Here is a 20,869-nt window from a genome sequence, read left to right as displayed (position 1 = left end):
AGTATTAAGTGTCTTAGGTCACATTTGAACTCAGGTCCTGACTTCAGGGCTGGTGCTCTACCCACTGCGCCACCTAGCTACCCCCAATAATATTGTTTCAATGGGAAAATTGTTTCGATGTTTCCAAACAACTCATTTAGAAAATTTCCCTCCTTTTAAATGTTATGTTTTCTTTTTTATATGACTGTTGACTTCCTAATGATTTCAACCCATCTCCTTCCATCTTCCATCTCCCAATCAAACCCTTTCTTGTAACAAAAAAAAGTACATACACTTAGAACTTTTAGGACACAGGACCATAATCTGTGCATTATCTGCACACTTGTAGCATTGGAACCAAATAGCGTCCTTTAGTTTGAAATTGATTTTCTAGAGATGGAAAGATCCTTAAGGACAAAGTCAGAGTAAACTGATCCATGAGTGTTTGGGACATGGTTTTGCCCCTGTGAACAATGCAATAATAACACGCAGCCCAATAGCATCACCATTTCTGTTTATTTTGGTAGGTTAAGTGTATGGGTATTTTTGGTTTTTTGAGAATAAACTTTCAAAGTTAGTATAGACTTGTTTCCTCTAGGCTTTACTATATAGAAATTGTCTTCAGAAAGACTAGATTTGAAGTCTGAAGATTTGGGTTAAAGTGTTGTCTCCAACACTTTGCGTTTGTGTGTGTGTGTGTGTGTGTGTATGAAAAAGAGAGAGAGAGAGAGAGAGAGAGAGAGAGAGAGAGAAGTCATTGATATCCTTGGGCTTTTATTTCTTCACATATAAAAGGAGGATTTTGGACTAGATCTTCTCCAAGGCACATTCTAGGTCTGAAATATATGAACTCATGAATGATGGTTAGATCTGCCATCCTAAATAATTGGCCCAAAGAATATACAATGGAAACCTGCTAGAAGGTAGAATGTAAATTTCAGTTTCTATCTCCAGGTTTCTAAGTACTTTGGAGCTATAAGGTATCCTGATTTAAAAGGAGTGTGAGAGTGTGTATGTGTGTGTGTGTGTGTGAGAGAGAGAGAGAGAGAGAGAGGTAGACAGAGACAGAGAGACAGAGACAAGAGGGACAGAGACACACAGGGAGACAGAGATAGACAAAGAGACAAAGACAGAGAGACAGAAATTTAGAGACAGAGACAAATTCAGAGACAGAGATAAACACAAGAGACAGAGACAAAGAGACAGAAACAGAGAGTTAAGAGATTCAGAGAGAGAAAGAGAGAGGATAATGAAGGGTACAGAACAAAGCTAATTTCAAAAAGGTGGGGAAAGGCAACCTGGTATAGTGAATAAAGGATGGTCTTTGAGTTAGAAGGAGCTGGGTTCAAATTCTACCTCAGAACATACTGGCTATAGCATCACAGGTAAGTCAATTAATTTCTCAGTTCCCTAGGAAACTCTCTAAAATGATCAATAGAGAATATCATCTACGTTGATGAGAGTATCCACAAATACAAAGTATTTGTTGATCACAAGCAGCTAAGGGGATCTGAAAAGATACACTATTCCTAGAAGGCAGACACTGGAGTAGTTTGCCATTTCCTTCTGTACTTATTTTACAAATGAGGAAACTGAGGCAAACAGAGTGAAGTGACTTGCCCAAGATCATACAGCTACTAAGTGACTGAAGCCAGTTTTGAACTCAGGAAGGCCATGACTTCAGGTCTGGCTCTCTGTGCACTGTGGCACAGCTATATTACTTGGAATGGACTCAATAACAACAGCAAGTACATGGAAAACACACATTTTTCAACTTGTATTTCCTCATGGTTCTCTTGGAAACTCTTTGGAACTGCTTGGATGACTGAAGAATCTCATCTCCGAGAAATTCACACTGTTGGAGTTCTGCGTGTCTTTGGGCCAGGAGTTTCATGGATTTTTCTGTCACCGTTTCTATGAGATCATCCACCTAAATGGACAGATACAAAGAAATAAAACATAGACTTGAGTGCACCACAGACATGGAAGGGGAAGCTGCTTTTGGATCAAAAAAAAAAAAAATCTTATTTTTTTCTTTAAAAAGAAAAGAGAAAAAGCTCTTGTGCCTGCATTGATTTTTATTGGCTCTACTTTTTTTTTGGGGGGGGTGGGGGACTATTTTATTGGGGCTGGTTGTTTCAGTTGCCATGCCATTCAGGTGGTCCTTATATTTATGCAGCCTTAATTCTCATAATTAATATAATCCTGTATCCACATTTTCATTTTTAAATATTTGAATAGGAACTTTTGAAAAAGATTTTTGTGTCTAAGTTTTGAATAATCAAGGCATAACTTTTTTTATTAAAGTTTTTTTAATTTTCAAAGCATATGCATAGATAATTTTTGATATTCACCTTTGCAAAACCTTGTGTTCCAAATTTTTTCTCTCCTTTTCCCTCATCCCCTCCCCTAGACAGAAGCAATCCAATATATATTAAACATGTGCAATTCTTCTATACCTATTTCCACAATTATCATGTTGCACAAGAAAAATCAGATTAAAAAAGAGAAAAAAATCAAAAAGCAAGCAAATAACACTAAAAAAAGGGTGAAAACACTATGTTGTGATCTAACTCAGTCCCCGTGTCCTCTCTCTGAGTGCAGATGGCGCTCTCCAACACAAGACCATTGCAACTGAAGGCATATATTTTTTTAAAATACATTTTAAGACTGAACTACAATCTCCAATTTTGACAATCATGAAGAGCCACTTGGTAGGTGTGAATGGGCTGCAATCTTTTGAAATAATGATAATAATAAAAATAATAAAGATGATCATTATAATAACCAGCATTTGCATAGTCTTCTGATTTGCAAGTGCTTTATATATTCCCATTTGATTCTCACAACAATCCAGTGAAGAAGGGACTGAAATCTCCACTTTATAGATGACAAAACTGAGATATAAGAGAGCTTTAGTGGTGTGCCCAGGATCACACAGCTAGTAGGTGTTTGGAACAGGACTGGAAGTCATGTCTTCCCATATTCCAACCGCAGTGTTCTATGTTCAGAGAAATGGATGAGCAGAAGAGAAAATGAGCTGGACATATGTCACTTTTAAAGGATTCTAGATGGACAATCATGGGTGACTCTTTCAAGTTTGCATTACTGGAAAGATCTGTTCATACACTGATGAGACTACAGACCCATTTAATTATTTGGATATTAGAAGCCCAAGATTTGCCAATTAACAACATACAAATGGCTAAATATGTTTAATAATGATTCAAGCTTAAATTCATTCATTTCAGTGCATAACCTATGATAATGACTTCCTTCTCCCCACCCCCATCCCCTCTAAATCTTTATCAGGATTCTTAATCCATTCATTCTTTCTACTTGTTTCCCTCCTTAGAAATCCTATTTTCATTCAAGAATCAGTTTAATTCCTGCATTTTATTTAAGGCCTTTCCTGATTCCCCCTCGCTCTTAGTGTCCTTTCCTCCTCTCCAGTGACATTATAAGGGTGGTGGTGTAGTAATTAGTACTTTTTTAAAAAAATTAAAAAAAAAAAAAAAGACTTGAATTTGAATCCTACTTTGCCCCCTTACTACCTGAGTGACAATCTGGAATGACTTCATCTTTCTGGACCTGTTTGTTCACCTGAAAATTAAAAAGGTGAACTTGATGAATTCTAAGGTCCTTTCTAATGCAAAAATGTATGACTCTGTTTTTATAAATATCTCTTAAGTACACATATGTTATCCTCCTGATAAAATGGAATCCCTAAAGGCAGGGATTTCACTTTTGCTTTTGTATTCCTAATTCCTGGAAGAAGAGTCCTTGATACATCAATCACTTCATAAATGCTTGTTGCTTTTTTCTTGCTTAATTTTCATTCATTTTTCCTTATTTGATGGTGGGAAAGATATAATGGATTCTTGTTTCTTTTTCTTCCCACACTCCAGCACAGACACTTTGCACAATTTTATAAATGTCTTTCCCGCCTTCTCTGTGTTCCTCACATTTATCCATTTTGATTTCCTTCTAATTAATATTAATATACAAAAAAAAGTTCTTTAAACATTCCCCTCTTGTTGTGTATCTATCACGTCTTTATTTTTTAGACTTCACGGACCATTTGCCTCTATCACTTAAAATACAAAAGCAAAGCAAAAAGCATAGTCTGCTACCTGCATCTGAAGTTTTCCTACTGTCAAATCAGAAGCACAAAGGATATTTTCCATGTTAGGTTTCTTTTTTCTAAGCACTGGGAAGTGCCGTCTCTTCTTTGATAAATAGGAGACCTGGTGAAAGAATTAAAAAAACCGATAAGGCAAGGAGAGCTACTAGGAGCTCCATTAATGCTTAAATAAGAATTTTCCCAAAGAACAATAACTCCTAAGACGTATTTGCTTATAAACTATGAACATCTGCCAGGTAAAAACATTTGGCTGACAGCCGTACATAGACATATTATTCTCCACGCCCCGTGGATATGCTTTGTGCAAAGAGCTTTCTTTGAAGAGATCTGTAGGATGCAGAGAAACGAGAGGGCCCTGACTCAGAAAGAATCTACAGCATCGAGAGAAAACAGGTCAAACATAAGTAGAAGGGGGAAAATTGCCTCTGGAACCACTGAGCGCAGTAAGTGATCTGAGCTTCCATGGACCAGTGCCTCCTAAAGCTCATTATTATTGGATCAAGCCATTAATTTGGGCGCACCGTTTGGCACATTCCTTTATTCTGATGGCTGAAGAGTCTGGGAACATGAAAAGAAAGCCCTGGGCTTTTTCTCCCCATGCATCATACTTCCTTCCCCACACCCTGGTTTGCTAGTTAAAGTACTTGCCCTATGAGATTGCCATGGGAAATCATTCCAAGGTCACGGCTCCTGGCTAATGAGCTCCGGTTTAATTTTCACTGTTCCTTCCTTATGCACTGACTAATCACATTGCACACCTTTGTATAAATCCCATACAAAGTTGGCTGTGCTATCTGCTCCCCACACCACCTCTATGGACTTGGTTGAATATGTTTACAAAGGGGGTCAGAGCAAATGTAGCAGAGAAAGAAAAATCCTGAACCTAAGAGAGCCCCCTGATCATAGAGATCTATTTGGAGACCTAATTCCTCCATGAACAATCAATCTACACACAGAGCAATGTAGAAAACTGAAGTGATTACCACATCTGGATAATTCAAGACAAATCCCACTGACCTAAAATATCCAGATGGGTGAGGCAGAATCGATTTGGACTGTGGAATCAATCCAGAAAATTGCCCCAGTTCTCCACTCCAATTCACATATACTTAGAAACCCATAGAGTTCCACAGTAGGAAATCTTCCATATGCAAATACAGAAAGGAACTGTGATTTCTTCAGCACAGGGAGTCTCAGCACTAAAACTCACTCTACTAACACACATGACAACCTTTCTATGACAGTAGATAAGTATTAGGTGATTGTTGGAGATAGAAAGAGATTATATGACTTGTCCAAGATCATACAGCATGAAAATGTGTTCCTTCTCCACCTCCTCAAGATGCCTCCACCCTGGACCTTGTTCTTTTGATTGAGTCTCTAGTTGGTACCATCATTTCATGATCACTTAGTCTCCCCTAACTCCTTCCTTCCCAACTCCTTGCTATGTTTTGTTTTTCTCTATTAGAAACTGAGGTTGGAGTCAGGAAGACCTGAATTCAAATGTGGCCTCAAATACCTAATTACTAGTTTTGTGAATAAGTCACTTTAAATATACGATCTAAAATATACTAACTAAATATATACTATCTAATAATACTGTCTAAATATACACTTTAGAATACTATCTGTATTAGTTTCCTCAACTGTAAGATGGTGATAATAATAGTACCTGTCTCCCATGGTTTTTATGAAGATCAAATGAGATAAATATTTGTAAAGCACTAATCATAGTATCTAGCACTCTGTAGATGCTTAATAAATGCCTGTTTCTTTTCTTTCCTCCTTGAGAAAACTGTCTTGTTTGTTACATTTGTAACTCTAATGCTTTCCTCAGTGCTTAACACATATCTGTGTCATCTATGTCAATCTTGCTTTCTCTTTCTTCCCTTCTATTTTTATGTATTTTTGTGTATATTTATCTATCTACCTACTTATCTTCTATCTATCTATCTGTCTGTCTGTCTGTCATGAAATATGAACCTGATTCCAGTTACAGTATTCTACCTACTATCCTAGGCTACCTCTGTGAAATCATTAAAATTACAGAATTATTGGAATTGGAAAGGATCTCAGAAGATAGCTTATCTAACCCACACTTGAACAAGAATCCCTTTGACAATATCCTGCTAATGACCAGTTTTGTCTTGATAACTTCCAGTATGGGGGGATTATGGTCCCCTAGACCCCACTAGGGGTCCTATAACTTCCCCCATTGCTCTTAGCTTTGCCTTCTTGGGACCAGTAAGAAAAAAAAAAAATCTAATCTCTCTTTCATGTGACAGACTTTTATACCTTGAAGGCAGCTCTCATATCTCTTTCCTTGAACCTTCCTCACCTGCAAGCTTCTCTTCTACAAGTAAAAAATCTCCTAGCTCCTTCCATCTATGTTTTACCACATCCATTTTCAAACATGCATGATATATACCATCTGAGCCATCATGGGTTAACATTACCAGTTCTTCTTTGATATTAATTTCTCCTGAAAGTCAGATAGAAGTATATTGTTGCTATTGGTCATCCTTCAGTTTCTTTTTTAAAACAAAAAAGCTTTTTATTTTCAAAACATAGCATGGCTAGTTTTCAGCATTCATCCTGGCAAAAAACCTTGTGTTCCAATTTTTTTCCCCTCCTTCCCTTCCCCCATCCCCTCCCCTAGATGGCAAGTAATCCAATATATATTAAACATGTGAAATTCTACTATATATATTTCCACAATTATACTACACAAGAAAAATCAGATCAAAAAGGAAAAAAAATGAGAAAGAAAACAAAATGCAAGCAAACAACAACAACAACAAAAGTGAAAATACTATGTTGTAGTCATCCTTCATTTTCAAAGTGGACCAGGATGAATTAGGGATTTAAGTAAGTGAGTGTTGCATAAAGCCATCATCCTCACTCTTTCTTTCCAGAGGTATAAAAGTCCAATGGCAAGACTACAGATAGTATCACTGGCCATGGTCTGGGACACAGTTGACCAAGGCATCTTCCATGTCTGACCAAGTTCCAGGCACTTCACAGTGCCTGCTTCCTCTGCCTAAATGGCAATTGGAAATTGTTCTCATCTACCTATTTCTCTGGGGGAAGTTTTTACAAGCTTGGGGTAGGCATCCTCCTAATTCATCAATGGTTTTGAGTCCTGTTAATTATCCTCAACCTTATTTAACCCTTCTGCTGACACAGTTGTAGCTGCTACACATGCTATAGCTTTTTAGAACCACAAGCTATACTACAGGTAAGAGATAGGTGACAGGTAGATATCAAAAATAGATGAACAGCACTGAAAGGGGCTCAACAAACCCTCACAACAGAAGTTCTTGCCTTCCCTGAATCTGCCATAAACTCCAAATGAGTAATTTTATTTAATTTCAATTTGAATTAGCACTGGATGTAAGGTGATTAGACCTATGAAGTCCTGTGAAATAAAACTGGGAGACGGGATTATTGGACTCAAAGTGAATCAATAGTTTGACATGGCAAACCAAAAAAAATAAAAAAATAAAAAGCCAATACTATCTTTGGCTTTATTTGGCACTTGAAATGGAATAATCTTTTAGTATTAAAGAAACTCTTGAAATGGCACATTAGATTGCTCCAGATTCAAAAGGCCTTTGGAAGCAATTTTATTATTTTTTTCATTTTCAACTTTTATTTTATTTAGTAACATTGATTAATTTCTGATTTTATTGAAGAATGTCTTGGGAGAAAGATGTGAAGAAGAACATGAGCTGAATAAATGGGAAAAGAACATTGTGTAAGTGGTTTGGAGAAGTCTGAACTCCTGAAAGAGATCAGAGTTTGAATTTGAAGAGGAGACATTTAAAGAAGTTTGGGAGAAATTGGAAAGAGAGAAATCTCAGACCCAGATACTGGTCTCAATTTTATTTCTGAGATGAAAGAGCAGAAGAATCATGGACATTTAGAGGGGTTATAAAAGTACAAAGGAAACCAAAGACTCAAAGGGAGAAAGGGAGAAAGTATGTTGGCAAAGTAAACAAGAAAAAAGCAAGTGTAACAATTAAAGGGTAAAACAAGTTGGTAGATTAAATTGATGGGTGGAGCACTGGAAGACTGAAGGGAAAGTGAGTTTAGTTGACATTCTGAGACCAAAGAAAGGAAATACAGTGATACTGTGAAGTTGTCAGGAAATGTGAATTGATTATTAAAGTTTTAATTAAGTGATTGTAGTTGAGAAGTGAACATGTATTATAATTGCATTATTTAATGATATTAAATGAACAAGTATTTATTTTTAAAACAAATCTAAAAAATGTCAACCAGTTGGAAAAGAGAAGGAAAATTTACAGTGATTTGCTTTGCTTCCAATATACGAGGTCATCAGTAACAAGTGATGGTCATCAATGTTCCAAGTATAGGTTTAGCTGGAGAAGAAGATGGAGACTTGAAGATTTCTAAAGGAAACAAAAGCAAAATTTCAACTTGGAAAAAAAAATAGGATGAGGGAAGAGAAAAGGCAATCTGAAGGGATTCGAATAGAAGGGATAGAAGTATTTTACATGCAGCAGAGAAGGAAGAAGGAAAGGACAGTGATGTTCTAATAAGAGTTTAAGGACAAATCAAAGGCTCTTCCTCAAGAGAAGGCAACCAGGTGCTCTGAGCAGGAAAAAGCTATTTGTGCTTTCAAGAAACATCTAGTAGAACCTCAGGAGCTCTATCATGTGAGGTATCATTCAGTATGCACCAGCCAAAAAGAAGAAAAGAAGTTGACTATTCTCTTCTCTGGCAAGTACGGATCTATCTGATGACCACAGCTGAGGTATTGTCTCTCTGGGATCATGTAGCTAAAGATAACAGAGAACATCTTGAGACTTATCAAGACTGATAAAATCACTTTAATTGGAGGAATCCTGTAAACACATGTGGTGCAGCCAGAAGAAACCTAAAAAAAGTATTGCCTAAGATCAAAACAACTTGGATAGAAATTGAAGACCATAGCAGAATAGGTTGTGATTTCCTCACTGTTGTCCATTACAAAAAAGGGACATAGGAAGAAAAAAATTAATTTGGGAACTAAACACCTGTATAAGATAAGGAGGTATCTGAGAATGAGATTTGACCATGACTTCTGGACCATGGTTTGAAAATTACAGAACAGTTAATCAGGAAAGGCTGGTAAGAATGTATTCACCAAGTGTGTTCCAGATTTAATTAAAAAGGCTTAGGGGCAGCTAGTTGGTGTAGTAGATACAGCACCAGCCCTGAAGTCAGAAGAACCTGAGTTCAAATTTGACCTCAGACACTTAACACTTCCTGGCTGTGTGACTCTGGGCAAGTCACTTAACCCCAATTGCCTCAGCAAAAACAATAAATAAATAACAATGTGTAAATTACTTAAAAAAAGGGCTTTAAACTAAAAATGATGGGAGGAGAAGATTCCTTGTGTATATATATATCCCAAGCTAAATACTGTCAGAGTAGCTACAATGAAGGAAAAGGAGTAGTTGTTGATTTGTGCATAGACCAAACCCAGGAAAGATATATATAGTAAAAATCCATGCCTTCAAATTACCATATAGAAATTCTCAAAGTTTTGGTAACAAGAAGGATGATCCAGAGGTGCACTGTTCTACATATTTTTGTAAATCTCTTTAATGTTTGGTTTAAAGTTGGATTCTCATGTCTGATTCTGCATTCAGTTTGTTTGGATGGAATATGAAGAATATTTGACATCACCCACATATGGAAGTAGAAAAGGGAGGAGTATTTATGAGCAAATAATATCTTAATATTCTTTGGAAAATAGTTTTGACCTCATGGATGAGGGAGAAGAAACAGGCATTTATGCCTGGTAATATGCTAAGTGTTTTACAAGTATTTATCTCATATGGTCTTCATAAAAACCATGGGAGTTTTTATGATGCAAGTGCAATTATTATCACTTGCTCACATAGCTAGTAATTAAGCAGTTGAGGTCACATTTGAATTCAGGTCTTCCTGGCTCAGTGGTCTACTACTGTGTCACCTAGCTGCCTCTAATCAAAAAAAAAAAAAAAAAAAAGGATATATCTTTCTTAGGGACGAGAGCACTCAGTGGAGATGTGATAGAAGTGAATTCTCAGCGGAGACATGATTACTATGTCAAATATTTGAAGTGCTGTATGAGGAGCAATTCAGTTTATTCAGTTTTGTTAGATTTGTTCTGTTTTTAAGTGGCAAAACCAGCAATAATGGGTGGAACTTATAAAAAAGCAAATTTAAACCTGATGTCACAAAAAATATTTCCAATAATCAGAGGTTTCCAAAAGATTAATGATATACCTTTACTGGTAAGAGGTTTTCCTTCAAAGTCAAAGGAGGAGCTGGATAATCATGTGTCAAGTAGAATATAATGAGGATTCCTTTCATTAATGACTTGGAACAGATAACTACTGAGGGATTTTCCAACTCTCAAATTCTGTTTAAGAATTCTATTTCATTCTATTTCAGGTGCAAATTATACTTCCAGATTCCTTGAAAGAAGGTTGAAAGAGTAAAAGAATAAAGGATTAAAATGGAAATAGATGGTTGGCAAGGCAAGGTAAGTATGAAAAGAGAAGTGGGGGAAAATGGAGGTTAAAATGGATTGGTAGAGTTGTCAGAGTGGACAGAAGTTTAGAGGGAAGGGAAGGGAGTTATCCTTGTGACAGGTTAGAAAGTTAGGTGAGGATATCAAATTATTAAGGTGATAATTACCTATAGAAATTATTAAAAGAACTTGAGATGCAGTAGAAATGACCACAAGTAGAAAACAATAACAGTAACAAAAAGGCTGAAAATTACAGATTATTGAAAAGCAGGGAAAATTCTGCAGTGACTCACATTGAATGAGCAGTGTTTATATTTCTGACTCAGTCAAGCGTCTGTTATTTTATTCTAAATGTAGATTAAGTTTCCTCCTGAAAGAGATAAAGGGACTCCATACTCCAAAGAGATTGAGAGGGGTTTAAAGTGGGGATTAAGTCAGAATAAAAAGGGATCTGGGGCAAACAAGAAGGCTTTTGATCTTTGTCAGTTTAGGAAATGGAAGAATGAGAGGAGAAAAAATATACTTAAAAACAGATTTAAGATTTTTCTTGAAAAGAGAGATAATTGGATGCTTTGAGGAGGCAAAAGATGATTGTGCTCCAAGGAATGATAAAGTTGAGCCAGAGATCGTGCCAAATGAGAGACCATCTAGTAAGGGTCAAAGAAGCGAATGAAATGAAGAATAATAGTTGTCGATGACTTTCTCTCACAGGGGCATTGTTGCCCTGAAAATGACAATGGACATTTTTGCAGTCTGTTGGGGGCATGTACCTAAAATATAACAGACAAACCACAAGGCTTATCAAAATGGATGGTTAGCATCTGCTTCTGGTGATTCATGTGGACACAAATGATACTCAGAAGGAACGTTAAAAATATTGCTAAATTGTATGAAGTCTTGTGTAAGCCAGTGAAAATTATATTGAGACAGATGGTTTTTTCCTCACTGTTGCCCATTGAAGGCAAAGAATGCAAAGGAGAAACACTTATTTGGAAATTGAACAGCTGGCTAAGAAGTTGCTTCCTGAGGATGGGTATTTGGGCTTTTGGACCATAGTTATACCATTGACATCATATATGTACTCCTAACAGAGGCTGATAAGAAAATATCTTTTGGTTGTCTGAAAAATCAAATGAAAAGGTTTTAAATGAAAATGGATGAATGAGACGAAAAACTTCCAACATGGATCCTAGCATATCTACACTGAAAGAAGAATCAAAATGGAGCCACTCAGATTTATAGGTGAAAGATCTAAGAAAGAACCCAATACTAAAACCCATGACCTCAAATGTCTATGCACAGATCTCTCAAATATAAGCACTAACTATCAGGTATGAAACCATGATACAATAGTGATGAGAGACTTCATTATCCAGATAGCTGCTAGAGCTCTCTGACAAAAGCCAATCAATTTTGACTTTCTTTAAGAACAATGTCTTTCTTCAGAATGGTGGATCCCAGCAAGGGGATATTCTATTCTTGATCTGATTTTTACTAGCAGAAACAAACTTGCTAAATAATGGAAGGGAAAGTTGAGAGCAAGTGACCACTCCTTTCAAGAGTCTAGCTTGGGTAAGAGAAAACCCAAAAGAGCAGAGGAAGGATTGGGCTTGTTTTGTTTGGTTCCAGAGGGCAGAACTAAAAAAAAGTGAGGAGGAAAATTTTAAAATAGTCAAATGTGGGTTTGATTTCCTGATAAATATCCCAATGATTAGAATTGCTGAAAAATGAAGTGAGCTGTGGGTTCTCCCTATTAGAAGTATTCAAGCAGAGACTGAACTCTTTTCTGGAGGGCTGGGGGTGGGGATTCGGTTTTTGGTGTGAGTTGGTCTAGATGGCCTTTATCATTATTTCCAACTCTGACTTCTGTGATCATGGCCTCATTTTACCTTTTGAAGTCCAGAAGGTAGGGAGGTCACCGAGAGCCGCTTTGTTGTCCTTCTGGCTCTAACAAGGGTATTTCCTCCAGTAATCTCTTCAGTTTCTGCTTCTACAACATCCAATTGAATAGTTGCTTTAAGAAAGGGAGAAAAAGTAGATAAGAATCACAAATATGAATGTTTTATTCATAGCAATATTTTTATCTATTCATTACTACATCCAGAAACCATGATCTAGTGAGAAGAATATAGGATTTGGTATCAGAGAACGAGAATTCAAATTGTGGCTCTGTAACTTTTTATGTAACCTTAGACACTTAAATCTAAGACATTTTAAGTCACAATTTTACTGGACCTCAGTGTCCCCCTTTATAAAATAGGTAGCTTAGATTTGATACTATCTCATGTCATGAATCTCTGGTTTTATTGATGTGGACAATTTTTTTTTTTTTATCACTGAAGATTATAACCTCTGCACACATTTGTAAATAATCTTTGTTTTTTGGCAAGACAATTGGGATTAAGTGACTTGCCTGGGGCCACACAGTTAGTAAACTTGAAGCGTCTGAGGTCATATTTAAACTCAGGTCCTCCAGACTTCTAGGCTGGATCTCTATCCATTGCACCATCTAGCTGCCCCTGCAGATAACCTTTGTGAGCTTCATAGGATGAGTTACTCTAAATTTGGAAAGCTTGGTCTTTCCATGATAAGTCAAGATAGTATATTACTAAGCCAGTGTCAAAAGCTTTTTTGCCTTCAAAAAACCCTCCAAAAACAAACAAATGAAAAAAAACCCCATGACCAACCTCTTCACCCTAGAGAAATATTTGAATAGGACTAGAAAGAGAAGATTAAGAAGCCTTATTGCTGGAAAAAAACACTTTGGAAATCATTAATGATCATCTTTTTGGTGGAGCTAGATTTTCCTGAATAAGCCTCTTCTTCTCTCCTATGCTCCTATTTTTTTTCGGGAGTGGGGGGGGGGGCCACCAAAGCCTCTGTGGAAACCAATTCACAGTAGAAGTGAGGTCATCTCTTCAAGACATAATTTTGAAGCCTAATCCTTAACTCTGTAAGTGAAGATGAAGAAAAGGCAATAACTTATCTTATGCAGGGAGGGTAAGAATATGTCTTGAGAGTTTCTAGTTGATTGAGATGGATTTTAGGCAGTAAATTGTTATTGATGCAGTAGGGAGAATGGTTTTGGTATTACTCACTGACATAGAACAAGAAATTAAAGCTAGTCAGGGTTTTGGAAGTGAGAGAAGAAATCAGCTCTCCCCTTGTTCCTGACCTCCTCACCTTTCCCTTGTTCCCTCTGTCTAGGTAAGTCAGATTAATAGCGTGTTTTCTTTGTTGTGATTTTTTCAATAGAAATGTATAGGTCAGTCCATGCTAGGTTATTATTACAAGATGCTTGGATGCCTGTGTTAGTGAATTCTTTTTTCCAGTAGAGTGGGTCTGTTTGAAAAAGTAATCAGTCAACTGAAAACACCAGATTTATTTATAAAACACAGATACACATAGATACTCACAGACACTGACATAGATATAGATAGTAAAACAGACAAGTAGGCAGAATTTCTAGTTTATTTTGTGTGGACTCTCTACATATACTAAAATACTATAAGGGATTTCCTTTCCTTCCTTCTTCCCTTCCTCTCTTCCTTCCCTCCCTTCCTCCCTCCCTCCTTCCTTCTCTCCCTCCTTCCTTCTCTCCCTCCTTCCTTCCTTCCTTCCTTCCTTCCTTCCTTCCTTCCTTCCTTCCTTCCTTCCTTCCTTCCTTCCTTCCTTCTTTCCTTCCTTCCTTCCTTCCTTCCACATAGGGGTCATCTAAGTCAGCCCCTTTCTTTTATAGATGAGGAGACTGAGGACCATTGAGTGAAAGAGACATTTGTAAAATTGTGTTAGTACAAAGTGAGCAGAGCAGGGATCTTTATCCTCTAATTCCAAATCCGCCATTCTTTCCACTTCATTTCCTAGCCTTACCTCCCTCCCTCCCCCTGTCCTCCCCTCTCTATACAAATGTCCATTTCATTAGTTACCATTTTGTGGAAGTTTTCCTATTTGGGGCTTGGCAAATAATCTTGGAGATGGCGGCTCCTTGGCAATTCTAGAAAGGAGGTTCTGCCTGTTTGAAAAGAGAGCTTCCTTGTGGTTTGAGGAGTAGCTCTTATTGGACTTTGCTACTTTGATTCTGTAGTGCTCAGGTAGTGTTCTCTTGAAAGCAGTCTTTATTTTCTTCATAAAATTTTTCTTCTGATTTTCTGGACTTTGTTGTGATTCTAGGTCACTCCCACTGGAAGATTCCTCTTTGGGAACCAGTAGATTTTGTTTAGCTAAGTTAGTAGACACAGCTCTATGCCACCTTAGTAAAGACAGAACTGTAATTAAGGTCCTTTAAACAAATAAAATTTGAAGTCACGAAAATAAACTTTCAAAGCTTGGTCACATCTACCCAGTACCCACACAAATGACCCACTGAATTAACTTAACAAGGAAAAAAAAGGTTAATTTAATCAGTCACTTGGACATATGTAAATAACCAGGTTATTGATTTGTTTTTTTCATTTTTAAAGCAAAGCAACTGTTTGGTATTATAAAGACCCAGGCATGTGGTCAGTCATTGGCAACCATTGAGGGCCTGCAGGACTCAGAAAAATAAAATGGTGGGACAGCAAGCTATTTAATATTTTATATGATGCTTTAAAGATAGCAAAATACTCATTTAATCCTCCCAAAAGAGTTAGAAAGGCTTGTAGGAAACAGCAGGGCTAACACCTTCATGTGCCTGAAGAGGAAACAGAGGTTCCCTGGGGGCAAATCTCCTACAAGCTAGTGATAATATTTCTGAGAATATATTTTTATTGATACGTTTTAAAAATATTACTTTAAAAATATTTCTCCATCCTCTCTCCTCCTTTCCTAAACTTAGTAGGAACAACAGCAGTCTGTGATAATGGGGGAAAAAGAAGGAATAAGCATTTACAAAGTGCCTCCTGTGTGCCAGATACTGTGTTAAGTGCTTTACAAATATTAATTTACAATATAACATAGCAGTAGCAATAGTAACTGACACATATAACACTTTCAAGTTTACAAAGCGCTAAGTATCATTTAGTCATTCATTCATTCAATAAGCATTTATAAAGTGCTTCTTCTCCCTCCTCCTCCCTCCATATCTTGGAGTTAACTAGTTAGATTCCTTTCTTAAAGACCATGCTTTAAATCTAAATCACTCTGGCTCTCATTGATTGGCCAACAAAAGATCCCAGCCCTAGACCATTGAATCTTTGGGTCAGGATTGTTTCAGAGTGTGTAAATAGCAATTATTTCTGTTTTGGGCAAAAATCCTGAGGGTCTTCACCTCCCAGAAATGACTACTTTTATATATATATATTTTGAATAGGTAAAGAAAAGCCATTCTTTGTCTTATTTCTTTCTTATCTAGCCTTAATCACTGAATGGATGTTGTCTCAGTCAAACTGAGATTTGTTAAAGATCTTAATTTATAAAGGCCAAAGTCTTCCACTGCATTTGGGGCCATCTCTATTCATTCTGATCTCTATCTGACTGCTGAACCCAAATGGCTCTCGAGGGGAAAGTGAGGCAGGTCACCTTGCATGGCCCTCCTTCACACAAATCCAACTCACTTGTATGTCATGGTATCACCTGCCTGATACCATGGTCATCTTTGAGAACAAACAACAACTATGTGTGAGCTAACAGAGACAAAAAAAAACAAAAAACAAACTGTGTCAGCCTTTAAGGAGCTTCCATTTTATTGGTCGGAACCAATGTGAAGACATTTGAGATACATACACCGACAGAGTAATGGAATCGATGCCTCACGTGTCTCTTATTGCTGCTAAAGGCTCAGTAACCAAAGTCCACTCATTTCAAATCCAATTCTTCCTACTTCTAATCTCCAGGATAAGGCCAGAGCCTTGGAGGCTTAGAGGTAAGGAGGCCCATTAAGACAAAATCATGGTAGTAGAGTTGACCTGGTAGCTTCATTTTATTCACAGATTCTGCTAATTCAACAAAGAATAATAAGTGTCATCAGCATGGGTGCTGCTTTTGAGCCAGAATAACAAGGGTTCAGATTCTGTCTTACATATAAGTACTAGCAACCTGACTTTCTGCAACCTACTGTCTCTATAATGTCATTGAGCCTCAGTTTCTTTATTGTAAAATGGGATGGTTGGACTTCAGCACCTTTAGGATTCTTTTCAGATCTAAATATATTACTCATTTTAGCTAGGTGAAAATGAAGCAGTTTAGGCGGCAGAATGAAGAGAGAGCTTGATTTGGGGTCTGGAAGACTTCAGTTCAAACCCTGCCTCAGGTACTTACTGGCTTGATGACTTTGATGTTTCCCAATATCAATTTATTTGTCTGTAAAATGGAGTTCATTGTACCCCCTATCATTTTGAGTATCAAATGAGATAATATACAATACGTTTTGCAAACCTTAATGCATGATAAAAATGCTAGCTATTATTATTATTTCAGCTAAGTCTTTAAATTTAAACTCAATTGCTCATGAGGTTTGGATCTGAATTGAGAACGTGAAAATAGCATTTAATGCCACTTAATGGCAAATGACATTTAAGAACAAGAGGACAGCTTCTGAGAGTGCCTCCTTTTGTCTTTCTAGAGGCCTGACAGACTGTCCCTGCGTTGTAAGGGTGGCCAGGGAAGTGAGGGACTGCATCGGTCACTGGCAACCTCTGTGTTTTTCAGTTCACAAAAGGAAAGGGGACCTCTTCTGAAATTGTTGCTTGAAGACCCAAGAGGGGAAAATTGGTGCCATCACTCTCCAAAAGCAATTTTAATGGTACTATTCTTAAATCTGCATTTCCTATTTTAATATCTTGCCTGGTAGTTAGCTTATTTTACTTGCGCTGATATTTGTCCCAAGGAGCACATTGCTACTTTTTTTTTAGCAAAGCAATGAAAACTGTAAAATATTTATGGACAAAACCCCATAAAAATTAATTGTTGTTTCCTTGGTACCCTAGCCCCCATGAACAGACCTTACTTATCTGAAATCACTCTCATGAAGGTTGCTAACAGGGTCAAGGAGCAGCCTCTGGAGATGAGGACACAGCAGGTAGTTTAACAAGACCAGACTGACTTTTCAAGTTCAAACCTGGTATTTGGGGAGAGCCTTGAAAGTGTTACCTGCATTATTTCAGGGGAGTAATTCTGTTTGGCATTCTCATTGGCTACTAATGATGCTCTTATTTGTCTTCCATGAGTTGGGATTTGGTAAGGAATGTTAATTGCAAGACAGAGTTTTAAAATGTTACATAGAGAGATGGTACAAGATGAGAAGTGGGTGCTACATATTTCAGCAAACACACACATACAGATAGAGAGAGAGAGAGAGACAGAGAAAAGGGGGGAGAGACAGAGACAGAAAGGAGAGAGAGAGAAAGGAGAGAGAGAGAGAGAAGAGAAGAGAGAGAAAGACGAGAGAGAGAGAGAGAAGAGAGAGAGAGAAGAGAGAGAGAGAGAGAGAGAGAGAGAGAGAGAGAGAGAGAGAATGCCAAACTTTTCAGAGAAATTGATGAAAAGGCATTTGACTATAGTGTCACACTGAATGGTATCTAATCTGATTTGCCGAAATGGTAAAAGTTTTTGTTTCAGAATCTTATGGATTACAAATCATTTCAATGCTAATGATTTGGTATTGAATGAATGCCAAAGGTTTTCCCTTCATTCCCAATTATAGAATGAAAACCAGAGTTTAGGGAAGACATGATGGAATTTTCCTTATACAACCTGCAACCCTATTTCAGATATAGATAGTTAGAGACTCATAGGTTTAGAACAGGAAGGGAACTGATTGATCATCTGACCTAACCCTGTCATGTTTAGAAACTGTGACATGAAACAGGTAGGTGTCTGTATCAGAATTTGAATTCATATCTTCTTAACTCCCAAATTGGGGTTGTTTCTTTCCTCTCCATGTCTCTCCCCCTTCTTTCCACACTTCCTTTGTCTCTCTGTCTCTCTCTCAATCTTTGTCTCTGTTTCTGTCTCTGTCTCTCTGTCTCTCAATCTTTGTCTTTCTCTGTCTCTGTCACTCTGTCTGTCTCTTTTGATCTTTATCCCTGTCTTTCACTCTGTGTCTCTCTCCTCATTGTATCCATGGAGAGCATACACATATGGGTGGGATCACAGATCCATTGGATTATTGGGGTTGGGCTATACTTCTTGAATATTAATTAGAATACATTTCTCTACCTTATTATTAAAGGGCTAACATATAATAAGCAGTTATGACGCTTTCAACAAACATGATTCATAATCTGTACCATATAAGCAAAAGGTCAAGAAAACACATTTGTTAGTTTTAAGAGAAAGGAATTCTAGTTACTCACCTTTCAATTCCTTTCCTTTTGAAGGGGCCATGTTTTCTTTTGGTTGGTAGAAAGCTCTTAGACTGTTGTCTTTTTCCACAAGTGATCTTAAAGGATTCAGGAAAGTGCCTTGGGAACGGATACATTGCTACTGAAATTATTCCATTTAAGATACACTAGCTTTCTGAGACATGTATTTATACACTCTTCAGCAGAGGGATGGAGAAGCCCATTTCATCTTCTGGCTTGTTTTTGTCCAAATAGTCTTTAGGAATTTCATAGACTTTCCTCTGGTTACTTTGCAGGCGTTTCATGCATTATTTCTGGGGAGGGAAGTATTTAACATTCCCACTGGCCATTGATGATGCACTTGTCAGAGACATGGAACATTCCTTGGTCTCTTCCTAAACACATGTGGCAAATTTTTCCAGAAATAAGAGGGTAGAAAAATGACGACCTCTTTGTTATGGCTTTCAAATTATTTCCATCTGAGTCAATATTAAAATATTTGCACAAAGTATTTATTTCTTATTGTCCCATCAGAATAATAATGTGGATATTGAATTCTTGAAGCAAAATGAATTATAAATTTCAGTGTAGGAAGTCAGGGAAGCATTTCTATTGGCTAAAATATAGCCAAAAATAATTTTTTTTGTTTTGTTTTGCTATTGATAAAAATACACAGAACGTGAATTTGATGAGTAGAGAACAATGACTTCACAGTTTCATTATGGAATAATCTCATGGATTTTCCATAAGGGACAAGGCTCTTGCACTTTCCCAGTTGCCAATGAAGTGAAGTAGGACTGTTGTGTGCTTGATCCTATGCCTTTTATTTTATTTATTAATGCTTTTTATTTTCAAAATATATGCATATTTAAGTTTCAATATTCACCCTTGCAAAACCTTGTGTTCCACATTTTTTTCCCCTCCCTCTCCCCCAACTCCCTCCCCTAGATGGCAAGTAATATGTTAAATATGTGCAATTATTCTCTACATATTTCCTCAATAATCTTGCTGCACAAGAAATATCAGACCAAAAAGAAAAAAAATGAGAAAGAAAACAAAATGCAAGTAAATAACAACCAAAAAATGAACATACCATGTTGTGATCCACACTAAGTTCCCTCTCTCTGGGTGCAGATGACTCTCTTCATCATAAGATCATTGGAACTGGCCTGAATTGTTTCATTGTTGAAAAGAGAAATCCCATGCTTTTTAGAAAATTATTTTCTTTTTCTTTCTTTCTTTTTCCTGAGGCATTTGGGGTTAAGTGACTTGCCCAGGGTCACACTGCTAGGAAGTGTTAAGTGTCTGAAATCAGATTTGAACTCAGGTCCTCCTGACGTTAGGGCTGGTGCTCTATCCACTGCACCATCTAGCTGCCCCCTAGAAAAATATTTTCGGTGATGTCTGATGCCTTCAGTGAAGGAGGATGAAAACAGCTTCAAGATCAACTTCTGGACTGATTGTAAATTATTTAACTTGAAAAGGCTACAAGCCAAGACTAAAGTGGAGGGAGAGGGAAAGTGTGACTTTTTGTTCACAAATGATTGTGCGCTTAGTGCAAGCTGTGAGTCTTAGTTGCAACAAGGTATGAATGGATTCTCTGTCACTTATGCTAATTTTGTCCTAACAATTAACATTGAGGAAACAGAGGTTCTCCATCACCCAGGACTGCATCATCCACACGTGGGACCATTGGTTACAGCAACTGAAGACATTCTGGATGCTGTGCCTAAGTTTGCTTACCTTGGCAGTGTACTTTCCAGAAATGATGGAACATCATAGAAGATGAAGTTGATGAACACATTGCCAGAGCTAGCTCAGTGTTTGGGAGGTTGCAAAAGAAAGTATGGGAGAAAAAAGCTATTAGAGTGATTAGCAAACCAAAGGTCTACAGAGTCATTGTGCTGAGATCATTGCTGTATGCTTAGGAAACCTGGACAATGCCCCTGTGCCATG

The 20,869-nt window shown here is 37.3% G+C and overlaps 1 protein-coding gene across 1 annotated transcript; it reads right to left on the bottom strand.

Annotated features, from left to right (window-relative positions):
- Nucleotides 1-1,711: 1,711 nt before the first annotated feature.
- On the bottom strand, nucleotides 1,712-19,050 carry C1H3orf49 (chromosome 1 C3orf49 homolog). The gene is made up of 5 exons (XM_012543553.1): nucleotides 18,926-19,050; nucleotides 14,579-14,901; nucleotides 12,542-12,666; nucleotides 4,113-4,226; nucleotides 1,712-1,909 (listed from the first exon to the last, which is right to left on the bottom strand). Exons 1-5 carry the CDS (start codon nucleotides 19,048-19,050, stop codon nucleotides 1,712-1,714), a joined length of 885 nt encoding a protein of 294 aa, XP_012399007.1.
- Nucleotides 19,051-20,869: the final 1,819 nt, after the last annotated feature.

This window comes from Sarcophilus harrisii, chromosome 1 (genome assembly GCF_902635505.1).
Source record: "Sarcophilus harrisii chromosome 1, mSarHar1.11, whole genome shotgun sequence".
Lineage (NCBI taxonomy): Eukaryota > Metazoa > Chordata > Mammalia > Dasyuromorphia > Dasyuridae > Sarcophilus > Sarcophilus harrisii.
This window is presented reverse-complemented; position numbering and strand designations above follow the sequence as displayed.

What these genes read in the sequence shown, in the direction of transcription:
- C1H3orf49 (XM_012543553.1), bottom strand. Translation starts at nt 19,050, where the DNA reads ATGTATCCGTTCCCAAGGCACTTTCCTGAATCCTTTAAGATCACTTGT. An exon ending in AGGAAAACTTCCACAAAATG is followed by an intron (nt 12,667 to 14,578) that starts GTAACTAATGAA and finishes CCTTTCTTAAAG; the next exon opens with CAACTATTCAATTGGATGTT. An exon ending in TACCTTCTGGACTTCAAAAG is followed by an intron (nt 4,227 to 12,541) that starts GTAAAATGAGGC and finishes TTCTTTCACCAG; the next exon opens with GTCTCCTATTTATCAAAGAA.